The sequence below is a fragment of the Necator americanus genome, chromosome X (assembly GCF_031761385.1).
Source record: "Necator americanus strain Aroian chromosome X, whole genome shotgun sequence".
NCBI classification, from domain to species: Eukaryota; Metazoa; Nematoda; class Chromadorea; order Rhabditida; family Ancylostomatidae; genus Necator; species Necator americanus.
In genome coordinates this window covers 22183977-22210482 of record NC_087376.1, presented here as the reverse complement: position 1 = coordinate 22210482, position 26506 = coordinate 22183977, and the positions used below count along the sequence as shown (strand labels likewise).

The 26506-nt window shown below is 42.5% G+C and overlaps 1 protein-coding gene across 3 annotated transcripts; it reads left to right on the top strand.

The window, feature by feature from the left end:
• Nucleotides 1-228: 228 nt before the first annotated feature.
• RB195_024763 (uncharacterized protein) lies at nucleotides 229-25563 on the top strand (the record flags this gene model as incomplete). 3 transcript variants are annotated; one of them, XM_064212654.1, is made up of 12 exons in its annotated part: nucleotides 229-278; nucleotides 2418-2427; nucleotides 2790-2837; nucleotides 2893-3071; nucleotides 16938-17067; nucleotides 17123-17258; nucleotides 17581-17645; nucleotides 17696-17875; nucleotides 17950-18054; nucleotides 25212-25241; nucleotides 25303-25357; nucleotides 25415-25563. In XM_064212654.1, 12 exons carry the CDS (start codon nucleotides 229-231, stop codon nucleotides 25561-25563), a joined length of 1137 nt encoding a protein of 378 aa, XP_064068535.1. The 3 variants fall into 3 exon arrangements, with proteins under 3 accessions (XP_064068535.1, XP_064068534.1, XP_064068536.1); XM_064212655.1 differs by lacking the exon at nucleotides 2418-2427 and having other exon boundaries at nucleotides 229-268; nucleotides 2790-2833; XM_064212653.1 differs by lacking the exons at nucleotides 229-278; nucleotides 2418-2427; nucleotides 2790-2837 and having other exon boundaries at nucleotides 25212-25284; nucleotides 25332-25357; nucleotides 25415-25435.
• Between the last annotated feature and the right edge of the window lie 943 nt (nucleotides 25564-26506).

Genomic DNA, 26506 nt, shown 5'->3' with positions numbered 1-26506 from the left:
CTACCTTTTATCCATTGTCCAAAGTTATGTCGCCATCGATGTTGGCTTTGATAAGGCAAGATAGTTTCTTTCATATGTTAGTGAGGTTAAATAAACTTTTATGTGAATGTATACTCCAAAATTTGCAAACTACCATACTGTATAATAACGGGCTTATTGTCACGTGTGTGCGTCTGTGTATGTGTGCGTGTCTCTTTCAAGAAATTCCAAAAAAAAAGAGGGAGACGGATGCCATGGCGTCGGTTTGGTGCGCCAGAGTCTCAACGCGGTAAAATTGGGTGAGACGGGTCGTACGGCGTCGAATTCATGCCCCGGAGCCAAACAGCTGTAAAATGGGGTGCAACGGGTCCCATGGGGTCGTAATGGTGTACCGGTGCCAGAAAGTTATAGAGTGAGGAGAGACGGTTTCCGCTGCGCCGGATTGGTGTGCTGGAGTCCCAACGCGGTAGAAGGGGTTTCTATGGTTCCTTCACATATCTATTTTCCAGCATGTCTTCCTAACGCTGCTATCATCCTTTTTTCAAAAAGAAGAAACACACGTGCGAACGGGTGCTCGAAAACAATACATAGTAGCCAACAGTTTACGCGATCTGACGTAGAACGTTATTTTGATCACTACGATAGTGACATTACGCCATTTCATGTTAGCACATCGTTCTTTGCTAATAGTTGAGAACGAAGGAAACTCATGCTTCGAATAATGTTTTCAAATTGTAGAGGTTTGAGAGGAACATAGATGTAAAATCAAGTTTGATTGTTTTCCAAATATAGAACTGAGCGTTTAAGTAAAAACCATAAAATCTTTCATCTATGCTTAAATTTTCAGGTAAAGAAATTGAGGAAAGCGTTGATAGAAAAAAAAACAATTCTAATTTTCCAAAAAAAAAAATGTCGCTACTATTATTTCTTTTTGATCGGTGAAGGCGAGCGGAGCGAATACCAAAAATGCCTGAAGTCCGACTTTAGCCGGACGTTCAGGCTGGTCCCATTCATATTTTCCTCTGCATGTCAGGTGAGTATTATTTCTCATTTCTCTCGCTAATTTGTTAGCTTGTTTGTCTCTTGCATGAATTTTGTGTACTCTTACATACAAGCTTCTTTTCTGCACTGCAGGGAATTGCATAAGGTATGAAATTAATCGTATGTAAAAAGAAATTCTCTACAATTGTTCTCTAGCCCGTCCACTTACGCAGAGGAGGCTAAGCGTAAGTCAATCCTGGACATTCCGGACTGTGCGTAAAACGAGAGGGACGCGTGCGCTGTATGCGTCCGGATGCAGCCAATCAGTAGCAGAACAAACTATCAAATTTGTTGGATTCAATGTCCAATATACGAAGGCTGGATGCATACCGAATGTATCAGTAACAACGTGTGTCTTCGCGATGGAGCAGAGTTGAAGAGAAGTGATGTGTAGCATGACGAAGATGTAACCTTATTTCTTTAATGTGCCTGTTCTGTTATCCTGATCTGATTAAAGTTAAATGTGTACAAACTCAATAAATAGGAATTATTTGTAAGTGCGATGTGATAACTCAGCAGCAGAGATTGAGTACGATGTGCTAACAAAGCCTTGGCCTTTAGGGAGGTATCACATAGAAACGTCACAGTATACATTAAGCTTCTCCTCCAGAGCATCCAATTGTTCGCATGATTATATACATGCGACAACAAAGGGCGCAGAAGGTACAGCGAAATGTGTGAAAAGAAACGTAAAGAAGAAGAAAGACGATGGAATCATCATTTACCACGATGTAACGTATACTTGAGAAAAATCCACAGAAAAGGAGCTTGTACGCAAACGTACTCAAAATGCATGCAAGAGACAAGCAAGCTAACAAACTAGCTTTAATTAGAGAGAAATGATGAGAAATAATACTCACGTGACAAGCAGAGGAAGATTTGAAGGAGATAGAAATCAAAATCAGAAAACATTATTTTATCATGTCGCAAGTCCCTGTGTGGTGTGTGTAGTTACACACGTAGCATTATATCCGACGCCACCCACTTTCGCTCAGGTCGACTTCTATAATTCATCCTAAAGCAAAGAGGCCGAAAGCATGTAGTAATCGAAATCGAAGTATATTATTTTGTATGTCGCAAGTGCCTGCGCTGTGTGTAATCTGCACAGAGCGCGGTGGAGGCTTTGCTGGCACCGCCCATCGCTGCAATTTGCGACGGCCCAACCTGGCTCCAACTGCTACCTCCACTGCGCCGTTCCGAGCGCGTACGCAAATGCACCGCAACTACACTCGTAGTTCATGTCGTTTTGACCCGACTATAATATTCAATATCAGAAAATATTATTTTATATGCCGTAGATTCGCGCGCTAGTCGTGTGCAGTGCACACTACACAACATATTCGATGCCTAACAGAAACTTTTGCAAGATGCATATTCTACCGTTCTCCGTGTTTGAGGGCAGGTATTGTGAGTTGCCTCTATATATGAAATGTGTCGCTATGTACACTTTTGCCTCGCATTATTCTGTTCGCTATGTATGAATGTAGGGAAAAATGTAGTTAGGGATGGGGGGAGGGTACTTGTGTGTTGTAGTTGAAAATAAAGTAAAATAAATAAAATACGGGGTGTTGTGTGTTGTGGTTAAAAATGTAGTTTACGTGTAATAGATCCTCTAAGACTAATGCTTAGGCCTTAGGGCCCCCACTGATTTGATTATTTACTTCGAGAAATAAGGGGGCCACTGAGGACCACTCTTCCAAACAAACTGCATTTTACCCAGAATGTAGTCGTGGATCTCATCTAGCTTCCCTGTTAACACTCAATTGCAGGACTCAATTGCAGTTTCCTCACTGCTGCTGGGGCCAACACCGTCGTTGGTGCTTTGCGCTTTCTTTGGATAAAAATGTGAAAGTCATGCAGTTTCTCATTCAGATGAATCCCATCACCAATATCAAAAGTCAGAACAAACTGAATGAAGACGAGTTGAAGTTGGGTATTTCTGGAGACTCGAGCAAGTCTTGGCATCAGAAGTACAAAGATTCTGCATGGATTTATATTGGAGGGTTGCCTTATGAACTTACGGAAGGAGACATCATCACAGTCTTTTCTCAGTAAGTATTTTCTTTACTTATTCTTTACGTGACTGACCAAAGCACTAGTTCTTTTGAACTGAACTTGATTTACCTACAATTCCTTTCTTTTTGTTCCGCTAAAGTATCATCTTAAAAAAAAGACATCTTACAATGCAGTATCAGCCGTAAGTCCGTGATGTGTGTCACAGCCAACCTCATTTTGATTTACATGGCAAACGCAGGAGCGCCTCTAATACTCGATCGTTGACCTGTGATAGAACTTCGAATCGTCTCTCCCACGTACATGGAATAGGATACTTTCTGCATCATTCACTCTTTGTCTTTCTTCATCAAATCGTCTATCCTTTTACATGCTCCTCAAGCCACTAGTTTCCAACTGTCCAAGTCGGGTCGTGCATAATTTCATTTCTCGACCTAGATATAGCATTACCTAGATGTGGAGCATTTCGATATATTCATCTCGTTGAAGAATTTAGAGCCATCCATTTTTATGAACATCGTGCTAACAGGTTTAGCAGAGGACCGGTCTTTCAATATGTGTCGTATAATTAGGCCACCATTCGTTCGTGGCTGACGCCTAGTGTTGTAAGAACGATGTCGTCAGCGAAGCGAAGCGGTGTAAATCCAGTTTATCAAATTTCACCGTATCGATGTATCCTTTCTTCTATAGCAACGGAATCAGGCTTTTTGTCCACTGATTAAGAACATTGTTTTCGGACAAGTAAGATGTGAAGAGCATTGCAAGTTTGTTCATTATGACTCACAGCAGATTCTTCAAGTGTTCTTACTTGGTCCCATTGGCATAGGATGTTACAAGAGTTCCACCCACATGAAGAGATGTCGAAGCCTGGAATGGAGGACACGTCCATTTGTTCTCTTATGATGGGGGTAAATATTAATATGGCTGGTGAAGAAGTCCGAGTAGAAGTAGTTAGTGATCATCCTCTCCCTCCATATCCAGTGTTTGTTTTCGGAGTGTGGTGAACATCGTCTTGTTACTGACAAAGCTACCTTGGAAGTGGCGAATGCTCTTTCCCCTTCAGCAGCTTCATGCAGTGCTGCTGCTTTTTCTCTCTGAGACAGTCTAGATGGCACCATTCTTTCTAACGTTGCTGAGCAGGCTTTCCTACAAAATCAGGGAACTCTTCTTTAGTATTGTAAAGGATAAAGAATGAAGTGCACATGGTTGATCATTTCCATTTGGGACCTACTTGTATCTTGGATTTCAATTTGGAATCGTTTGAGTTATGACTGCGCGCGCAGCTTATACAATGAATCACGGAGGCACCACTCCGCCAAACACGTTACCTCAGCACCCTGCGCACTGGGACTTCCCTTCTCAGACGTCGGATGGTATGGCTACCTGTGAAAGGCGATGAAATTTCAGGTTGTTCAGAACCTCTTTGATACTCGACCAAGGCTATACAATAACTCTCGAAAAGTCGCCAGGCAGGTAAGGGTGTTTGGAAATACACCAGAGGGTAACGAATTAAGTAGTAGACAACACATCCAATATGGTTTCGCTTCCACTGAGACGTTGAGGCCGAAATCTGAGTATGGAAAATGGAGTGCTTGCAGTTTTGAGCCAATAACTTTGTTCCGAGAGAAACTGACCGAAACCGGTTTGTACGAGAAGCTAAAGGAGGCAATTTGCACAAAATTTCGTCGAACCTGTCTTTTCACCTTGTCATCTGAGGTGAAATGAATGGATCTGAACGTAGAGACCTAAACCGTCTAGATTTGCAATTTTTTTGCATCATTTTCTGTTTATTCGAAACGAACATGTAAGTGCTGTGGACAAAAAAATCTCTGTTCACGTTCTATCAGAAAATATATATGTTGGGGAAATTCTCTTCTAAGTGGAGATGAAGGGGGAGCACACTCGGTTGTAGATTCTCCTGGTAGACAGCTAAAGAGGTGGTGAGAGAGTGCCGAGTAGGAGTACGCCAACGATAGCGTGTTCATCCACCCCCTCCCTGAAAAAGGTACGCATTATTGCAGCCCAGGCGAGTGACTGCTGTATAGAATAAAGAATTCTCTTCTTCTTAATATGAATAAGAATTTTAATATGTGGCATTCTTGCTTATTTAATAAGAATTAGGAGAAAGTGCATGATATGTTGTTGCTGTTGTTGCTCCTTATCGAATAGGTGATTGCACTGCTGCCAAAAAGTGAGTTTTGTATCCTGGTAACTCTTAGCTAACAAGACTAATTCCCCCTTGATTTTTTCGTAGATGAAGAACCTTTCCTTGAACAACGATTTCTTAGAACAAATATTCAATAGATCAAGTGTTCTTTTATTGACGAGCTCTATGAAGCTTTTCTGAGATGTATACTTTGATCCATATAAATAAACAATTTTTTTTTCGAGAGACGTTGACATCCAAGTATGACATTTTGGCTTTACTTAAATGATTCGATACAAGCACTGGTATGTTCCCCCACCCGGTCGATCACCCTCTCCACTTTGGACTGTTGAAGAAGGGGTAGACGTATTTCAACTAGGAATGCTTTGGCCCCAATCTGCTTGTCGCACCTACGGGCGGGGCGTCAGCAAGACGTAGCAGAAGGCAAGCGACCTGACTACTATGGCTATTATAACGTTGCAAGGAGTCGCGCGGTGCTATCATCGACGCTCATTATTCATCATACGGGTATCTCTTGACCGTTCCCCAATGTCACTAGAGTAGCCGACTGTCGTCTCACCTCCTGGACAAAAGTTGTACATCCGGAATTTTATTGGCGTCATAATAACGTTTCAGTAAAAAGAGTAATTTCACGAATAAATAATGAAAAGAATAGGAAGTAACGAGTCAACTAGAACGAAATTGATGATTCTGCTACACAAACGGAAAAGGTTGCTTCACGTATGTGAACGTGAATCGTTCATCCAACTAATATAACTCAAATGATGAATTGATTAACGTTGATGAATTTGCGAACGTGTACATTCGTGGACACGATGCGGATTGCCCGCATTCTATCCCACCCGTGATAACTTGCTTTGTTGTGCAGGAAAACAAACAGGACTACTGTATGCGTTTTTCTGAATTATGGCAGCAGTTGAGAGTGAACCCTCTCATACTTGTGAACTTTACTCCTCCACCCATCTACTGGTTCATACACTCCAACACAGGAAATTTTGTGATGTACTACCCTTAATGTTAAAGGTTAAGCTCTTGAAACTTGGAAATATCCTAGTAGTGGGGGGTTCTTAACCATTTCTTCATTGCATTTCCGTTTCGACTGATTAATTTCTCCTTTATTTGCTCTACACCCTTCGTAAGTGGTATAAGAAATGCAATTCCGTCTAAAAATTGAAGAAAATTCGCAGTCCTAAAATTTGTTTGAAAATAACACGGACAAATGTTTACCAGTTTTTCAGTTCCTGTATGATTTGGTTTAGTTATGCTTGTCTTGTTGCTCTTTGTTATGTTCGACAATTTCTTAACGAATTTCTTTGTTTAAGGTAAAGGTAAAAAGCAAGAAGTCGAAAACACTCCAAATGTGCAAGAGCTAATTATCAAGGCCGTTTTGGAGTAGTGAACGGAAAAGTTTTTATCCGTTGCAATGTTTCTCTAGGTAGTATTGCTAGAATTTCAAGAACTAAAAGTTTTGAGAGGTGGGAAATTATCGTGAAGATTTATAGAACTGGCCAGCAGAAGAAAACTGCTGTGAAATTTCTTATCAAGGTTCTGAGAAGTTGGTAACTGTACACAAACAGTAAACATATGTTTGTTTCTCACATCCGGATAACACAGTTTGACTAGTCGGTGAGTAGCAGATATTCCAGTCCTGTCCCTTTCGACGCAGGAACCGTTCTGAAAAGATCAAAATTTCCGAGTACGCGCTTGTTCATTCTACGAGTACAGAGGAGAGAAGGTTGTCGGTGAATCCAACTGCATACGATATGTTTGAGGATGGCGCCTTTAGTGAACTATATTGTCGGAATCTATTGGATCTGTTGTAGCGTTTAAGCAGTGGAGATGAAAGCGATGTAGATGTGAAGAGCGCGGAAAGCGACTTATAGAGGTTGATACCGAAGAGATGAAGAAACCAATCATTAGGAAACGTTTCCTTTGCCTGGTTGTACGTAGAGCAGGATGGTTGAAGTGGAATAATTGAAGTGGTTGAGCCATCACCTTTCCTTCACCAGAACTTTCGATGCAGGTTGCCAGAACTATCCAGAAGAAAATGGAGGAGTTGGACTTGGAAGGTTTTGTTCAACCTTAAAAAAACTCAAACTTAGCGCTATCGGATCTCCCTTATCCTTACTCCTTACCATGTATTATTGTATAACTTGGTAAATTCGCGCGTTATACGGTCGGCCTTGAACATCTTGTATTTGGCCGACAGGTCGCGTTCTCGGTGTTGCACGTGAATGGAACTGCATAGTCTTAGGAAGGCATTTTCCTCTAGTTTTATTCTTAGTTTTGCTGTTATAAACATTTCTGAAATCTTAGTTTCTAGGGAAACCATTGCATTTCTATGTGCTTTTTAATCGCCAACGTCGCGAAATCCAAAAATCAGTTTTAGAAGAACGCCAGCCATGCAGTTACACGAGGAGTGGGACAAAAATCAAATAGCTGCAAACTGATATCTTTGTGAAAGTGCCCTTGAGTCAGCTATTAAACTGGCGAAAGGGGGTTTTCTTGGTATTACGATTACGATTCTTATATTATGATTACGAATATGGAGGATGCTAATTATACAAAGTTACACAACAAGTGTGACAGAAATTCAATCAACAAATAATTATCTTAAAGGCATCACCCCACGAATCTGGGGCGTTACGGATGTCAGGTGGAGAGTTCCTATACGGGGTCGCAGATTATGGAGTGAAGGGTGATGCCGTCCACTTCTTTCTAATTGCCGTAAAAAACGGCCCGGAAGATGCGGCACGTGCACAAGGTTGGCGCGCTCCAATCGAACTCGTTGTAGAAAATAGTGCGCCGGAATGCTCGAACCCGTATCTTCTGGGCCGTTTTTTACGGCAATTAGGAAGAAATGGACGAAATCACCCTTTCCCTCCATAGTCTACGATCCCGTATAGGCATAACCCTCCTGAAAACCCGCACCACCCCAGATTCGTGGGGTAATGCCTTTAAAGGTGTCCTAGGAGCAAAAGAAACAAGCAACTCTATGTTCTTTTGTTGTTTCTCAAGTTGGACCTTTAGATTGAGTAGATGCCAGGGCGTTTCGACGGTTACGTCCTCATCAAAGCCCTGAAAATGCTGTTTGCAATTTGGACCACTAAAAACCTTCTCTCCTCGGCTACTCTGGTGACATTGGGGAACGATCAAGAAAATTTCCCTATGATGTGCCAGGAGGCTAATGAGCGTCGATGATAGCACCGCGCGACTCCTTGCAGCGTTATAATTGCCATAGTAGTCAGGTCGCTTGCCTTCTGCTACGTCTTGTTGACGCCCCGCCCGTAGGCGCGACAAGCAGATTGGGGCCAAAGCATTCCTAGTTGAAATACGTCTACCCCTTCTTCAACAGTCCAAAGTGGAGAGGGTGATCGACCGGGTGGGGGAACATACCAGTGCTTGTATCGAATCATTTAAGTAAAGCCAAAATGTCATACTTGGATGTCAACGTCTCTCGAAAAAAAAATTGTTTATTTACATGGATCAAAGTATACATCTCAGAAAAGCTTCATAGAGCTCGTCAATAAAAGAACACTTGATCTATTGAATATTTGTTCTAAGAAATCGTTGTTCAAGGAAAGGTTCTTCATCTACGAAAAAATCAAGGGGGAATTAGTCTTGTTAGCTAAGAGTTACCAGGATACAAAACTCACTTTTTGGCAGCAGTGCAATCACCTATTCGATAAGGAGCAACAACAGCAACAACATATCATGCACTTTCTCCTAATTCTTATTAAATAAGCAAGAATGCCACATATTAAAATTCTTATTCATATTAAGAAGAAGAGAATTCTTTATTCTATACAGCAGTCACTCGCCTGGGCTGCAATAATGCGTACCTTTTTCAGGGAGGGGGTGGATGAACACGCTATCGTTGGCGTACTCCTACTCGGCACTCTCTCACCACCTCTTTAGCTGTCTACCAGGAGAATCTACAACCGAGTGTGCTCCCCCTTCATCTCCACTTAGAAGAGAATTTCCCCAACATATATATTTTCTGATAGAACGTGAACAGAGATTTTTTTTGTCCACAGCACTTACATGTTCGTTTCGAATAAACAGAAAATGATGCAAAAAAATTGCAAATCTAGACGGTTTAGGTCTCTACGTTCAGATCCATTCATTTCACCTCAGATGACAAGGTGAAAAGACAGGTTCGACGAAATTTTGTGCAAATTGCCTCCTTTAGCTTCTCGTACAAACCGGTTTCGGTCAGTTTCTCTCGGAACAAAGTTATTGGCTCAAAACTGCAAGCACTCCATTTTCCATACTCAGATTTCGGCCTCAACGTCTCAGTGGAAGCGAAACCATATTGGATGTGTTGTCTACTACTTAATTCGTTACCCTCTGGTGTATTTCCAAACACCCTTACCTGCCTGGCGACTTTTCGAGAGTTATTGTATAGCCTTGGTCGAGTATCAAAGAGGTTCTGAACAACCTGAAATTTCATCGCCTTTCACAGGTAGCCATACCATCCGACGTCTGAGAAGGGAAGTCCCAGTGCGGTGACGTGTATGCCGGAGTGGTGCCTCCGTGATTCGTGTACTACTTTTTAAGCAGAACCAAGATTGTTATTGATCTTTATTCTGGCTAACGTTTCGGCGTCGTCACCTTCTTCAGAGCCTGGAAAAATCCAAGACACGCGTAATCCTCTCTCAAACGCCTCGTCATCCCACAATATATGATTTAGCAAACAGAATATTTGAAAGCAACGTCAGAAAAGCAGACCAAGATTGTTATTGATCTTTATTCTGGCTAACGTTTCGGCGTCACCTTCTTCAGAGCCTGGAAAAGCTCACCTTGATAGCCACGAAATCGTGATGTTAGCGGACCACCAGTTGTTAGAGTTGCTCCCCTAGTATTAACTAGTAACGATACCCCCGCCTCTGACCCCGTAGGTCAAAACCCGTAAAGGTCCTGATATGGCGCTAGCTCGTTGGTCACAGCGATGCATTCTTCTTTACGATTCATGATTGGACTTTTGGCCGTGATATAAAACGCTTCCAATGTTTTTCGCGCTAGAACGTCTGATTCGCGTGCTAAGATAGTGACAGCTATCGTGAAAGAAGTGTTGTCATGACACTGTCTGCGATGAGCACCTAAAGGGGATGATGTTTTTGATTTTACGAGTCCGTCTAGGTGCTCCTTGACGCAGATCCATAGTGATCTTCCTGTTTCGCCAATGTACTCAGCCCCACATAAGTGACAGGTGATTAGATAGATAACTCCCGAGACCACACAATCACCCTCCCTCCCGTTCGGACAAACGATGCAATTTGGTGTTTCGCAAAGTCTGTCATAGGCGCGATTGCGGACTAGCTGCTGCTTCAGGTTCACAGGTGGTATGTGCACTACTCTGACTGAGTCTTGCAGACCCGCCTGTCGTAAGCTTGCTCGCACTACCTCGCTCATGTCATCCGAAATAAAAGGAAGGCAGAAAGGGATCTTTGTTGTTTGTTCAACCCTGTGGCCCCGCCGCTCAGTTGCATGGCTCCGATTTGAGTGAGAAACTATTGCTGAGTACCCATTGGAATGAGCAATGTGGTTAGCCATGTTTATGGAGGCAATGCGCCCTTGAGCCTCAGATGAAACCGTTGCCGCTGTCTTAAACATATTTTCAATGACTGACTTTTTGGTTCTCCAGGGGTGCGCCGATTGGTAGTGAATCAGAATGTTTTTACAACTAAGTCAAATTCGGTGGTAGACACTAAGTTTCGCTTATTTGCTACGTCTGTTTTCTCAATTCTCTCCTGATACTCACACAAACGCGCTTTTGAAAATCTAACACCCACACAACGCAAAGGTTTGGGCGAACTACGTGACATCTGCACTCAGAGGAAGATCAAACTCTCGGTCAGTGATAAAGGAAGAGAATTGGTAGTGATTTCAAGTGAACTGGACAGGCTATAACGAAACTTCACTGGACGATAGTCTATACCACCCTTCATCGGCACGTGAATTTGGCAGAGAATATCGCCGCCTGAATAGGATATGGATAGAGACCGCGAAATCAGTAGGTTTACCATCAGGCGTCTAAAATGTGATCGGTCCACCTGTCCGGTCCTTTACGTCCTTATCAAGACCCACAAGCTTTCCGCTGCCGAATTTAATTCAAACAACCCAAGGGATTTCAAGGTTAGGTCTATCATTAGCAATGTTGGAGGTCCCACCGACAGAATATCCTGGTTCCTTAACGCTATTCTCAGCCAGCTACTCCAATACATCTCTCAAACACAAAAATGTTCATAGAGCACCTCCGCAAAGCGCGCCTTGATGGAGATTGTGTCGTCGAATCCTTCGATGTCACTTCGCTCTACACCAACGTCTCCACCGATACTGCACTACAAGCAACATCAGAGCTGCTTCTCGAACACCAGAGGGCTCTTAACATGTATGGCTTTGCGATACAGCAAATAATGATGCTGCTAAGCGAATGCTTGAGATGTTCCGTATTTCGCTGGTCTGGGCAATACTATAGGCAGATTAGAGGCTTGGCCATGGGACAAAGAGTTGCGCCTACATTAGCCGTTGCTTTCATGTCTAAAGTGGAAAAACCCCTACTGGAACGCAAACCTATATTGTACTGCCGATACATAGATGATTGTTGCTTTGTATGTCCAACACAAGCTAAAATGGACACTTGCTTCGATCTCTTAAATAAACAATCCCGGTACATAAAGTTCACGAGGGAAAAACCTGAAGACAATTGGCTGCCGTTTCTCAATGTCCAGGTCCACTTGTGTAGGGGAAAGTGGAAAACAAAATGGTAACGAAAACCAAGTTGTAAAAACATTCTGATTCACTACCAATCGGCGCACCCCTGGAGAACCAAAAAGTCAGTCATTGAAAATATGTTTAAGACAGCGGCAACGGTTTCATCTGAGGCTCAAGGGCGCATTGCCTCCATAAACATGGCTAACCACATTGCTCATTCCAATGGGTACTCAGCAATAGTTTCTCACTCAAATCGGAGCCATGCAACTGAGCGGCGGGGCCACAGGGTTGAACAAACAACAAAGATCCCTTTCTGCCTTCCTTTTATTTCGGATGACATGAGCGAGGTAGTGCGAGCAAGCTTACGACAGGCGGGTCTGCAAGACTCAGTCAGAGTAGTGCACATACCACCTGTGAACCTGAAGCAGCAGCTAGTCCGCAATCGCGCCTATGACAGACTTTGCGAAACACCAAATTGCATCGTTTGTCCGAACGGGAGGGAGGGTGATTGTGTGGTCTCGGGAGTTATCTATCTAATCACCTGTCACTTATGTGGGGCTGAGTACATTGGCGAAACAGGAAGATCACTATGGATCTGCGTCAAGGAGCACCTAGACGGACTCGTAAAATCAAAAACATCATCCCCTTTAGGTGCTCATCGCAGACAGTGTCATGACAACACTTCTTTCACGATAGCTGTCACTATCTTAGCACGCGAATCAGACGTTCTAGCGCGAAAAACATTGGAAGCGTTTTATATCACGGCCAAAAGTCCAATCATGAATCGTAAAGAAGAATGCATCGCTGTGACCAACGAGCTAGCGCCATATCAGGACCTTTACGGGTTTTGACCTACGGGGTCAGAGGCGGGGGTATCGTTACTAGTTAATACTAGGGGAGCAACTCTAACAACTGGTGGTCCGCTAACATCACGATTTCGTGGCTATCAAGGTGAGCGCTGGTCTGCTTTTCTGACGTTGCTTTCAAATATTCTGTTTGCTAAATCATATATTGTGGGATGACGAGGCGTTTGAGAGAGGATTACGCGTGTCTTGGATTTTTCCAGGCTCTGAAGAAGGTGACGACGCCGAAACGTTAGCCAGAATAAAGATCAATAACAATCTTGGTTCTGCTTAAAAAGTAGTACACAATCAAACTCTACGATGCCAAGATTCAAAGAAGGTCGAGCTTCGAACTTCCTCCGTGATTCATTGTATAAGCTGCGCGCAGTCATAACTCAAACGATTCCAAATTCAAATCCAAGATATAAGTAGGTCCCAAATGGAAATGATCAACCATGTGCACTTCATTCTTTATCCTTTACAATACTAAAGAGTTTCCTGATTTTGTAGGAAAGCCTGCTCAGCAACGTTAGAAAGAATGGTGCCATCTAGACTGTCTCAGAGAGAAAAAAGCAGCAGCACTGCCTGAAGTTGCTGAAGGGGAAAGAGCATTCGCCACTTCCAAGGTAGCTTTGCCAGTAACAAGACGACAGTCACCATACTCCGAAAACAAACACTGGATATGGAGGGAGAGGATGATCACTCACTACTTCTACTCTGACCTCTTCACCAGCCATATTAACATTTATTAGTCAGTTTCTGTCGGAACAAAGTTATTGGCTCAAAACAGAAAGCACTCCATTTTCCATACTCAGATTTCGGCTCCAGTGTCTCAGTGGAAGCGAAACCATATTGGATATGTTGTTTATTATTTAATTTGTTACCCTCTGGTGTATTTCCAAACACCCTTACCTGCCTGGCGACTTTTCGAGAGTTATTGTATAGCCTTGGTCGAGTACCCCCTCGGAAAAAAACATCGGAATCACCCACCTCTCCAAAATCCACGATCCCGTATACGAATACTCTACCTGAAATTCGTAACACCTCAGTTTCGTGGGGTGATGCCTTTAAGGATCGCGAATGATCTACAGCTCACGTAATGATACGAATTCCCATTCCATAGATTGGAATTGCTTGTCATACAAGCTGTTGCGAACAAGTTGCTTTTTGATGTTATCATTATTTTTATTTACCAGGATCACATTGTTTTGTAATCGAGTCAGTATCATACAACGTCGGATTTCAGCGGTTATTTTGTTGGAGATCAAAGCAAGACAGAATCTTAGTTTGCTCACTCGTAAGTCATACAACTTTTATATGTGTTGCGTTCCTTTTCGATTCATGTCAATGTTGAAAATGGAAAATGCTTGTCCGACGAAATAAGTATACTTAATGATGACATCAAAGAACAGCTGGTTTGCAACGGGTTGTATGACAAGCGATGCCAATCTGATAGGGCACTATTTGTCTTTTCGGTATATTAGGAGACTTCGTTGAGACTGAGGTATCAGATGAAGTGTTTGAGCTGCAATGTGTTGTATATTGACAAAACAGGATGTGAACTGAGCTTACGAATCAACGAGCATTTAGACAATAAAGATCGGCAAGAACCTGCACGAAAAACAATGGTAGTTACTTTAATGTGGCATGTAAGACACTCGCACGTGAGACTGAGACCACAGCGAGAAAAACATTGGGAGCATTCTGGATCTCTAGCAGAAATTCATACAGAAAACAAACAGAGAGCAACCTAAACGACTGCTTGACAATCAGCAGTGACCTCTTCTCGTGCGTTTCATTCTGTAAGCTGTAGATGACTTGCGATCTCTGACCTTTTTCATATCTAGAGTGCGGGTGACACTCACACTAGCGCAGTGAGTGTTTACATCGATGCGGATAATCTCCGCTACAGAGCGGTGGAAGTGAAGGTTGGTGGCACCTGCTCCACTTAGAAAATTATTTTTTAGTGAAACTTAGAAACTTAGAAAATTATTTTAGTCAGCGTCCCAGAGTAGCCAGGGGATATTTGATGGTCCAAATTGCTGTTTAGACTGCATTTTCGGATCTTTGAAGAGGACCTAATCGTCGAAACGTCATGGCATAAAGCATGATAAATGTTCCATTTAACGAATTGTGAGGCGCATTTTATCTGTTCTATACCAAGGACGAAACTAATGGTAAAGAACGTCGCTGGGATTACGTGATTCTCCCCACAAACAGTTATATGGAAAACAAATGAAAGCTACGAAATCAGAAGGAAAAGAGCTCCGAGGAGCTTGTCGTAGTCTGTGGAGAGGAGATGACTAATGTATTCCTTCACTTTGGACGCAATGCGTCACACCAAGGCAATACGTTTCACGACAACTATATATCTCTCTCATGATTCCATACTGAAAACCTCTACTGATTGCAATCGATTGATCAAGCATTTAGAGACGTAGGGAACGTAGGGAAGGTTACCGTTTCTGTACGATGTTGCTATTACTTTATTAACCAGAAACCAGTAGGTGCATTTTTCCTGAGCCCTTGAGTTTCGAACTTTGTTCCGATTGATATATGCCAATACTTGGTTGAATCCTGTGTAAATCCCCTTTTTTGCATATGTTACAGTCCCTCTGGATTCAAGTTTCCACAGATATTTGGCAAACTAGCAACAGCTGCTGCCATGCTCTTGTGTTCTTGTGATTGATAGGTCTTTCTCCAATTTCAATCACTCTGGTAAGCATGATACACTGACGATCATCTCTCTTCTAGCAGGACATAAGGAAAATGGCCAAAAGAACTCCAGCAGTCCCTGTATGGCTAAGGGTTATAACGGCTAGTGAGTACATCGATTTTGCACTGTTCACTGTTTCATTTTGTGCTGCATATAGTATTTGTGGTGGCCATGATTTTTTTCTTCAAATTGGGTGCTATTTGTGGACCGATACTCATTTCGAATCATCTTCAAACAAAGATATGAGTAAAAAGTATTCCTTCCGGAAGCTTTTCCAGAATTCTCTTGCAGAAAAAAGTGACGGCTGTTCAGTTAAAATGTACATCGTCTTCGATCTAATGTCACTTGAAATTTTTGCTTGTGGTTGGTGAGTAGCTGAGGTGTTTTTAATACGGTTGTACTCTGTGCGAAGGTGCTAGTTGGAACGCCTGCTGTTTTTCAGAAACAGCGTAACCAGGTTGGAATTGAGGCCAAAACATAATCCACTTAATTGTGAACAGTGATCTTGTGTTCCGCATGCACTATGTGCCTCCTACTTTCTTTTTTTAAAATTGAGTTTAAGACTGTCGAATAATGGTTTCTGCAAGAATACTTGGCAGTTGTGAAATACCGGCTAGTGAGAGGTAATCATTTCATCTATGAAGTTGTGCGAGAAACACATGTTAAGCTAATGAAATGGGTTTACGCACTTACGTATCTTTACCTTTGTATTTGGTTATTGATTTCGTTACATTTTGTTCCAGCCGTAACTTTACTCTTGCTGCTTTTTATTATTGTCGGCTAAACTTGAATTACCAGCTGAAACAATCAATCGAGAAGGTTTGACAGTTACGTACCATCGCAATCTTTTTCGTTCTAGTGAAGAATATAGAGATCTGCATTCAGCACTTGAGATCAGTTATTTACCACATGCATCTGATGCTTCTTATATTGTGTCCCATCATGTATCTGTAGTACAGTTTCAGTAGATGTAAAAAGTGTTACTGTTCTGATTAGGGTTTTTGCTTTATTCATGCGCGTTTTTCTGTAAGGAGTGAGTGGTCGTACATTAGCACTACTAAACCAAGTATCCACTTCAGGTTCTACTACAGTGATAAGTCGATCTAAAGGCATTACCCCACGAATCAGGTGGTGCAGGTATCAAGTGGGTTATGCCTATATGGGGTCGTAGATAATGGGGAGGAGGGTGATTCCTCTTCTTCCTAATTACCTTAAAAAGATGGCCCGGAAGATGCAGCGCTTGCACAAGGCTGGCGCGCTCCTATCGAACTCATTGTGGACAATAGCGCCCCAGAACGCTCAAAGCCACATCTTTTGGGCCGCTTTTTTTACGGCAATTAGGAAGAAATGGATGGAATCACCCTCCTCCCCATAATCTAAGACCCCTTATAGGCATAACGCATCTGAAACCCATCTTGTGGGGTGATGCCTTTAGTTCCATTTCATCGATTCCTTCTCATAGGTATGGCGAAGTAGTGAATATAAACTTGATGCGTCATGGAAGCAGTGGGAAGTCGAGAGGGTTCTGTTTCCTTTGTTATCAAGATCAACGAAGTACAATTCTTGCTGTTGATAATTTGAATGGCATAAACGTAAGTTATCTTGGTCAACTTGTATATGTGTAAAAGTGAGTTCTCCATCTTGCAGCTGTTAAGACGGATGATTCGCGTTGACCACGTAGAGCAGTATAAATTGCCAAAATATAAGGAGAGTGCTGATACGGAAACGAAAAGATTATGGGAAGAGGGTTGTGCTCCGAAACCTCTTTGCATGACTCACCAACGTGAGTTGTTGCGGCCTTTAGAATCTTGTGAATTTTTCCAGCGAGCCACAAGAGATTCATGAATAGCTACTGGTTAATTGCTATTTTCAATGTAGTATGCAAAAACGCAGAAATATACATTTACTAGCAAGTGTCTTTGATTGTTGAACAATTTTTTGTTTCAGAGGCTTTTTTTCCTGTTCTTTGCAGACATTATTTTATAAATCTGGAAACAGATAGGAAATACCATCAGAAGAGCGAAACAGCAGAAGAGTTCCATCAAAATCTCAAGATTTGAAACCGAACTTTTCTGCTTATGCTGAATTCAGAAATAATGTTTCAGGAAGGAAAATTTCGGATAAGGAGCAAAGTATGAATAAAAAGAAAGAAAAGGTGGTGTCGCTAAAGGTAGGAGTTGTGACTCGAAGTTATTTCTGTTGCATCTTTTATCTGCTCAGGAGATCACCGAATTAAACGACTTGATGTGTACAATTGAAGCAGACCGCAGGGAGAAGAAAATGGAAAGGAAAAGGGCTAAAGCAGATAAGAAGAAATTAAATAAAATAATAAAAGATGAGAAACATGCGCTTGAGGCTGACTGGAAAGAACAAGCTAAACTACTGGACAAATCTGTTGAAGTTAGTACGGTTGCTAAATCTTATAATTTTATTTTATTTTTTGGTTTGTTTTCCAACGCATCCCATTTTTTCAGTATGGTGAGATTTATGAGTATAACAAACACTTCAACTTCAACTTCGGTAAGAAGAATGAAAGTGTTGAGGGACCCAGTCATAACCCACGCCCTGATTTTGAACAGGTAGTGGCGATCAGCACTTTCCTTGTGTTGCAAATCAATTTCTGTTCCTCTCATGTTTCGAAATAAATCAGATTGTGACTTTCGTGGAAAAGAGGACTTCACTTCTCTAGCCTTCAACAAATCGTTAGAGAAATCACTACGAACTATGAGTGCATATTTGCAAACGTTTAGTTATATGAATCGCCAATAGGTTTTTTGTTGTTTAACATTGTTCATTGGAATGATATAAACGGGTGATAGCAACTGATATCTGCTGTTCCTTCTTCCATTTAGCTACAACCACAAGAGGGTGTAATCCTATTCATATGGAAACTAATTGGAGATTTCACAAGTTGCAATGTTTCGCAGATTGAAGTGTGCATAGTGTATCTGAATTTTAGAAGTCTTATCAGAAGTGGTGTCATTCAGATGTCATTAGGGATCTTCCCTCTTGTGTAACAACACGGTCTTGCTGATCTTTCACTGTTGAGGGACCTTGCTTTTCAACAGGTAACGCGTGAAGAGTCTTATAAAGAAAGTGTTGATGAGAACTGTCGGACGATTCTTCAGGTGTTCTGGTCTTTTTCTGTTAGGACTGGGTGCCGTACGATTTCCTACCGACATGATAGCATGTCGCAAGGGAGAACCTTTGGAGTGACATGGACATCTTCCCTCAGGTGGTGAGGTGGCAAGTGGACGTGGCTGACGAAGAGACCAGAGTAGAAGTCGCCTACGGCTCGTGCAGCTCCACGCTGACGTATCAGTTCTAGAGTTCCCGGGGACAGACGTCTCTTGGTTTTTTTTTTAGAACTTCGAGCCTTTCTCTGGAGGACTTCTGGAATTGCGAGTTCCCATGAATGATCTTAATCGCAATGGTGAACTCGGAAAGCTTCTCCCCCTGTTCGTTCCATTGTAGGCGGTGGGTCCCGATGTGAAGTTCCTCAGGCGTTCTTCTTGGGCCAATTTTGGCGTTGAAGTCGCCAATTATGACCTTCTAGAAGGCATGATCTTCTCGGCACAACTTTCCAGATTCATATAGAAAGCTTCGACTTCTTCTTCAGCGTAGCTTGATGTTGGAGCGTAAGCGACGAAGATAGTCAAAGCTGGAGTTGGACCACATCCTCTCATCCGCGTACGTCCGATTCAGGTCGTAAGTTGTTCAAAAGAGTCGATGTTCTTTGCCATATTCGTGCTGACGAGGACACCAACTCCTCTATTGTCGTATGTCCCTAAGAGCAGTTCTATAGTGTCATACGCGGCCGTAAGTGGGTGGCATTGTCTTGTCTCGGTTAGTCGGATGACGTCGTACTTAATCTTCTTGGTTTGCATCATCAGATCTTCGATGGCTGCTTCCGATGAAAGCGTACATGCGTTATGAGTACAGATCGTCATCCTAGTCCTTTTCCTTTCGGCAACCTATATGACTCCTGCATCCCCGTCCTTCCTAGCGCTACCGTACCATGCTTTCCTTTAGAATCAAGAGACTCTTTTCTATCAGTGTGACATGCGTAAAATTTTAAAACCCATGGGTATGTTGCAAGCCTCTAGTCCCATGAGTTTGGGAAAACGAAGGACCTACGGATTCAATGATGTCATGAGTCAGTCCTGGCATAGCAGAAACAGGTAGTCCATCCCGTGAATCCACCCGCGTCTACACCGGCACAAGGTCGCTTTTGGTTTGCGATTAACCCCCTTTCCGCCACCTGGGGACGTGCCACGTAGCCTCGCAACTAACCGGCTGTGATCCCTCTAGTGAGGGAGATCCGTGGAACTACCCATCCACCTATGGAAATAAAGGTTCAGAAAGTGTCCCACTGACCAGTGTTATACTATATTTGTTTACTTTTTTTTCTTTTCTAGGCTTTTTTTGGGTATCTAGCTAGGCGAAGCTGGCATCCCACGCCGGATGAGGCGCGACTGATGCTTCGCAGATATGCATTATACCTAGAGGCATATCTCAAAGATACAGAGGTATCTTTCTGCCAACATCATCATCTGTCATATAAATTTTATTCGAGAATAGATAGAAATGAAGAAAGTAAAAAGGAGTTTGAAGAATATACACAGTCATAAGAACTGATCAGTGTCCATTTAAGTATGTAATTCAAATAGTTTAAGTCTTGTGAAGATGTAGACGGACATTACCTGGTACAACTGCAAATCTTGGACGTAAACTTCCTGTGCGCATAGATGTTGTAGTTGTTGGATATGAACTCGTTGGAAACATTGCGACGAAGAGATATAGTAAGGTCAAAACGACGGTGCAATTGCGTACGCGACTTCTGTCGAGGCGGTGCGGTGGAGCGTATTGGAACCCTTGTTGACACCACCTATCGCTGCAATTTACGATGGTCCGAACTCGTTTCCAACTGCTGCCTCCACTGCGCTGTTTCGAGCGCGTACGCAATTGCATCGTACTTCATGTCGTTTTGACCCGACTATAATCCACAACGAAAATAAGAAGACTGGGAAGCAAATGATTTGAACTCTATGATAGTTTTAGTGGGATAGTGAACGAAACATTTTCTTCTTAACGGGTAATCATAACCCGATTACACTTATGCGCTGCGAGTTTATATAAAAAAGATAGGTCGTGAAATTTGTGAAATTATAGGATATAAGCATGTCAGTGTTTTTTCTGCTGCATGTTTGTCTTTGTTGTTTCAATTATTTGTTTTGACATATCCTGCAATCGGATAAGATTTACTTCTCCCTAATTTCCGACAATATGCGCTCAGTTTATCATATTCGTATAACAGCATTTGCTGCGTCAATTCGCATTCCACTCCTCTCCCTCACAAATTCGCATTTTCTGCCGCCACGCGAGCACCGTATGAGGAGCTGGTTCGAGAACAAAAGGAGGCGTTTCTAGGTGGTCCCACACGGTCGTTGAGACTACCTAACTGGTGTAGCGGAAGTCCTAACTACGTAGAGGCGAGCGGCTCTGAACGCAGGTCAGCAGCGGCCAGCAGGTTTGCGCAGGCACCTCTTTCCCCGCACTCTTGCCTGCAAGCACAACGGGACTGTGCTGTCGATGGGTGATGCGTCTTATAGGCAAGATACCGCTACCGCCCTTCGGCGTGGCCGCGTCTAGTCGTCCCGATTGAATCCGTTAGGTGCCGAATGTACGCTAACTAGCGTAGCTTGTAGCATGCTGAGAGAAGGAAGGAGAGCACTTCTCTGCGACCTCCCAAACCATCCAATTCTTTCCACCAGATTCAATTCTTCACTCTTAGAAGTAATAATTTCATCGCTATTCAGATACTTCCTGATTCGTCTCTCCCAAATTCTATTTACGAAGGAAATCTTGTACACGAAAATTGAGTTGGAGTTCGAGCTCAAAGGCGACTTTCTAATACAGGATCAGCTGCTTTGAAAGAAAAAACAAAAACCATTTCATTATGGAGAATGACAGGTGTTTACTATTTTGAAGGTATTTTTTGGAAAACATTTCTTGCGCTATCATGGGTTTCGCTTAGGTTTCTCTTAAAGGCATCACCTCACGAATCTTGAGTGGTGCGGAATTCAGGTGGAGAGTTCTTATACGGGGTCGTAGATTATGGAGAGGAGGGTGATTCCGTGCATTTCTGCCTAAATGCCGTAAAAAACGGCCCGGAAGATGCGGCGCGTGCAAAAGCCTGGCGCGCTCCAATCGAACTTGTAGAAAATAGCGCGCAGGAATGCTCGAAACCGTATCTTCCGGCCCGTTTTTTGCGGTAATTAGGAAGAAATAGACGGAATCACCCTTCTCTCCATAATCTACGACTCCGTATAGGCATAACCCATCTGAAACCCCCACCACTCCAGATTCGTGGGTGATGCCTTTAAAATAATTTATTGAGGTGAACTTCTTAGTCTTTCAATCACAAAGGGGGTGCGGGACAAGAGGTACCCGTGAAAACCGGCTGACCGCTCCTGTCCTCCCTTCAGCACTGCGCTCCTCCGCGTAATTACGACTGCCGCTCCACCAGCTATACATTCTCCACGACCGCCTGAGATCACCTACACCCCGCCTACCTATTGCTCTCTGATCAACGCCGCGCGCGACGTTCGCGCCGCGACGAAGCGGTAGATAGTGCGAATTTTGGAGAGGGAGTGAAGAACGAATTGCCGCAGCGAATTCTGATGTACGGATATAGTAAACTAAGCGCATATTATTGGGAATAAAAGAGAAGAAGTAGATCCTTCTATCCAATGTAACTTTACATAAGTAGAAATTATCTCAAAAAGATGCTCCAGGGAAAAGAATAACATACATATACTTCCACACATCTCATAATTTAACACATTTCATGCCCTATGTCTTCGATATAAACTAGCAGTGCATAAGTATTTGTTTGTCACGGTGCCATTCAGCGAATTCGTGTTCAGCTTCAACTGCAGCAGCTATAATAACAGTAAATTTATGCGCTTATTACTTTGTATACATTCTTTAAACTCCTTTCTACATTTTACCTTTTCAAAATTTTACATAGATATAATGTTTATATACAGCACATGCCAAATATTTCAATACATGCTTGTACGTTTTATACAGTTTTATATAATAGAAATTTGAAATTGTATGGTTCTTCAAACTTCTTTCAACAGCGTTTTATCGCTTCATTTCTATCTATTCTCTGTATAAAATCGATACGACAGGTTAGGTATATTAGTGGTGAACAGAGACCTTTGTATCTTCGAGATATACCTTTAGGTACAGTGTATGTCTGTGAGGCATTATTCGCGCCTCGTTGATCGTTGGACGTCAATTTTGCCCAGCTAAATGAGCAAAAAGAAATCCTTAGAAAGCGAAGAAAAAGTAAAAATGATAGCACAACACCGATCAGTGGGACATTTTTTGAAACATCTCTTGCTTTCCCAGAGATGAATGAGTGTTTCCCACCTAACAAGTCGAGACAGGATAATTTCATTTTCACTCGCATTTCTAAATGGCATATCACTTATACAAATCTATTTCATTCTTTCCTTCTTTTATATTAACTTGCAAACACACTTTATGTAGACCTTCGAACAAAATCTAATATCATGTTCTTTCCTTTCCATTCGATTTTAAAAGCGCATCATAAGAGCTGTAGGTGCGGCGACAAAAAATCGTCGTAAGAGCGGTAGACGCGGCGAAATGGGAGGGGAGGGAGGCGTGGGCGGGGCATCTTGAAGACGTAGCACAAGAGGAGCAGTCAGGCTACTCTAGCGATTATGACGGTATCAGGAGACGCGCGGTGCAATTAACGACGCTCATTAGCCTCCTGGATACGCGGCGGTACATCATACGGGTACCTCTTGACCGTTCCCCTCACAAAGGGTATTAGCAGCGTTGGCTTGTTTTGACTCACTGATCCTGATCCGAGAAAAGAGAGACTGCATAGGTTGATTGAGTAGTAAATTTGTGAGTGAAGTATTTTAACATGGTTGAAGTTAGTACTTCGTTCAGCTTTACAGTTCCCTGGAAAATAATAGTTAATTACGGCACAGCTGTGGTTGTGCGATCCAGCTATGTGTTCGTATTATGTGAAGTTGTGTATGTTAGTTGTTCATCTTCACAGAGAATAATAAAAATAAAGTCACTATAATTCTAGCTTGATTTTCAAAGTACTTGCGTATAAAGTATCTTGGGGCGGGTGTAGCGCAGTCGGTTAGAGGGGGATCGATCGGAGATTCGAATCCACCCTAATGCTCACCAAGCCTTTCATCCGTCCGGAGTCGACAAATTGGTACCAGACTTGTCTGGGAGGACAAAAACATTGACTTAACAGATCGGATAGCTCCCGCAAGTCATTGTATAGGTCAGTTATACGTTCGTAAACCTCAAACGATTCTGAACTGAAGTGAACGTGGAGGCGAATTCCAAGCGGATCGATTGACGCCAAAGGCTTCATCCTTTCATCCTTCATAAAGCATCCTCCTCTGCTTGCTTTTCTTCCCGGTTCTCGTTTCAAAAACCTGAACTGCTTACTCTTGTTATACTCTAGTTATTTTCTTCCTATGCTCTAGTTATTTCCCTCCTTCATATTTATGGAAACCTTTCCGATCTTCCTTCGTAACTGAAAACAAAAGTCGTGTTCATCATGATAGCATGATTTCCCGTTAAGAAGAAAATGTTTCGTTCACTATCCCACTAAAATTATCATAGAGTTCAAATCATTGGCTTCCCAGTCTTCTTATTTTCGTTGTGGATTATAGTCGGGTCAAAACGACATGAAGTACGATGCAATTGCGTACGTGCTCGAAACGGCACGGCGAAGGCAGCAGTCAGAACTGAGGTCGGACCATCGCAAACTGCAGCAGTGGGTGGTGTCAGCAAGAGTTTCGCTACGCTCCACCGCACCGCCTCGAGAGATGCCGCGTACGCAGTTGCACTGTGCTTCATGTAGACCCTACTATACATTTGCGAGAAATATTTGGAAAACCGCAAAATTGGCGCTTTTAGTATCACAGTAGCGATACAGCTGAGATGAGTCCTCTCTTTTGACACTTATACTTCTTATACCTGCCTTTAACCATCTTTGTAATGTTTTTTTTAAACACTGTTCAGGATGCTCTAAGCAAGGCTTGTTCAACTCTGTGATAAAGGAATCACCACACAAATCTGACGTGGTGTGAATTCCGGATGGACAAACTCTATACGGAGTCGTAGAATGCGGGAGCTGCGGTAGTTCCGCTCATCTCTCCCTAGGCGTTCTTAAAAAATTTAAAAAAAAAAAACGGCATGAAAGATCCCGTTTTTTTGACGACGATCTCAGTTGCAGCGCTCCACTCGTACACGCACCACATCAAGCTGCGCAGCGGTCGCCAGCCATTGGGTTCTCCTCGACTGTCCATTCGTGTAAAACCTATGAAGAGATTGCTGAGGGGGCCAGAAAGTATACAGTAGATGAGCGTTCTAACGGAGCTGAGGCGGTTCCCACGTCGTTTTTTTAGGACGATTAGGGAGAGGTGAGCGGAACCACCTTGATCTCGTAATCTACAAATCCATCTCCAGCTTTTGCTGCGGATTCCCTCACCACGTCAGATTCGTGGTATGCTGCTTTTAATCATAATGGGTATTCATGCGGGTATCTAAGTACTTTTTTTAAGTGCATCTCTTAATGTTTATCTGCATATTCTTCTTCTCATTTCTCTTAACTTCATTCTATCAGGGTCTTTCTGTCTATATTTGAGTAAGTTTCTTTTTTCAGGCTGACTGGCGCGACATTGAAATTTGGAAGGTGATTCGTGAGAAGGAAAAGGCTGAACAGGGACTCAAAAAAAGTGACTATAAACCTGAAGAACACTATGTTTCAAAAAGATATCGGTAGTACCAAAAAGCATTCCACTTCTCCTTGTGAGTTTATGAGAAATCCTCGAGGATCCGCATGGTTGCGACCGCTACTTTGTTTAGATTTCTGGTCGTCGTTGCTAATTATAACTAGGAGCAGTGCAGGCGATCGCATCTGCTGCCCTTCCATCATTCTCTTCAGGCTGCACACGTGTTTTGGCCACTTTGTCTTGCTGGGTCATAGTGGGACGGCCGTTACGAAAACAAGTTAGGTCGTGTGATTGTATGTTTTGGTCATTCTTTATCTGTCTACACCGTTATATAAATAGCCGCTTTTCTAGTTCAATAAAAATTTTTGGTTTTGTTGCAGTAGCTCAAAATCATTATAAGATGAGCTTCATACGCCGGACGTCGAGTATTTTCATATCTGTTCTACGGTGACAACTGCGATCTTTTTCAGTTACTTTCAAAACTAGTTGTGGAAGAAGAGTAACAGTTTGACTGCTTCTAGGCTCTAAAAAATTCGAACTCGAACATTAAATCTGTCCGAATGTGTTGGCTCATTCACGTCTTCTTTAGTTGCATTAGCTTTTGGAGCTGTTTTTGCATAAAAGCTGGTTTCCATGGAATATATGTGTGTGCATGACAATTCTTCAGCATCTTTCACTAAGAATGTAGATTTTGCTTGCTAATGTTTTGGCAAAGTAATGGAGTTTATAGAATTATGATGACTTGCTAGTAGTCTTTTGGAGAAATGTGCAATTAACAACAATTTCAAAGAATTTTGTAGTGATGTAGGACCACTGGGAGCCTCTATTATTTCTGACATTTTGTGTCGGAAGCGAGTAGACTATAGTCGGCTCGTGGTCAATAAACAGCAGTACGTGTAATGTTCAATGCAGTCGTTTATGACATATTTCTATGCTGATGTGAAGACAGGTGAGAAGTTTCAATAAGGCGATTGTGCATAAAGGATTAGACAATATCTTCAATGCTTAGCAGCAGCTGCTACAATAAGAAGTTAACGTTGTTTAGGAGGAGACAGTGCGGGTTAACATCAGTAATTATAAGGAGTTGCTGCAATTTCATTCTTCTGAATGTGGAAACGGAGCAGTCAGATTGTTGTGATTTCTTGATAAACGTTTATGCGTTGCAGGATCTAATTCGATCGCAGATTTTGGCGTTTTTTTTTCCACAAATTATGTGCCCCATTAG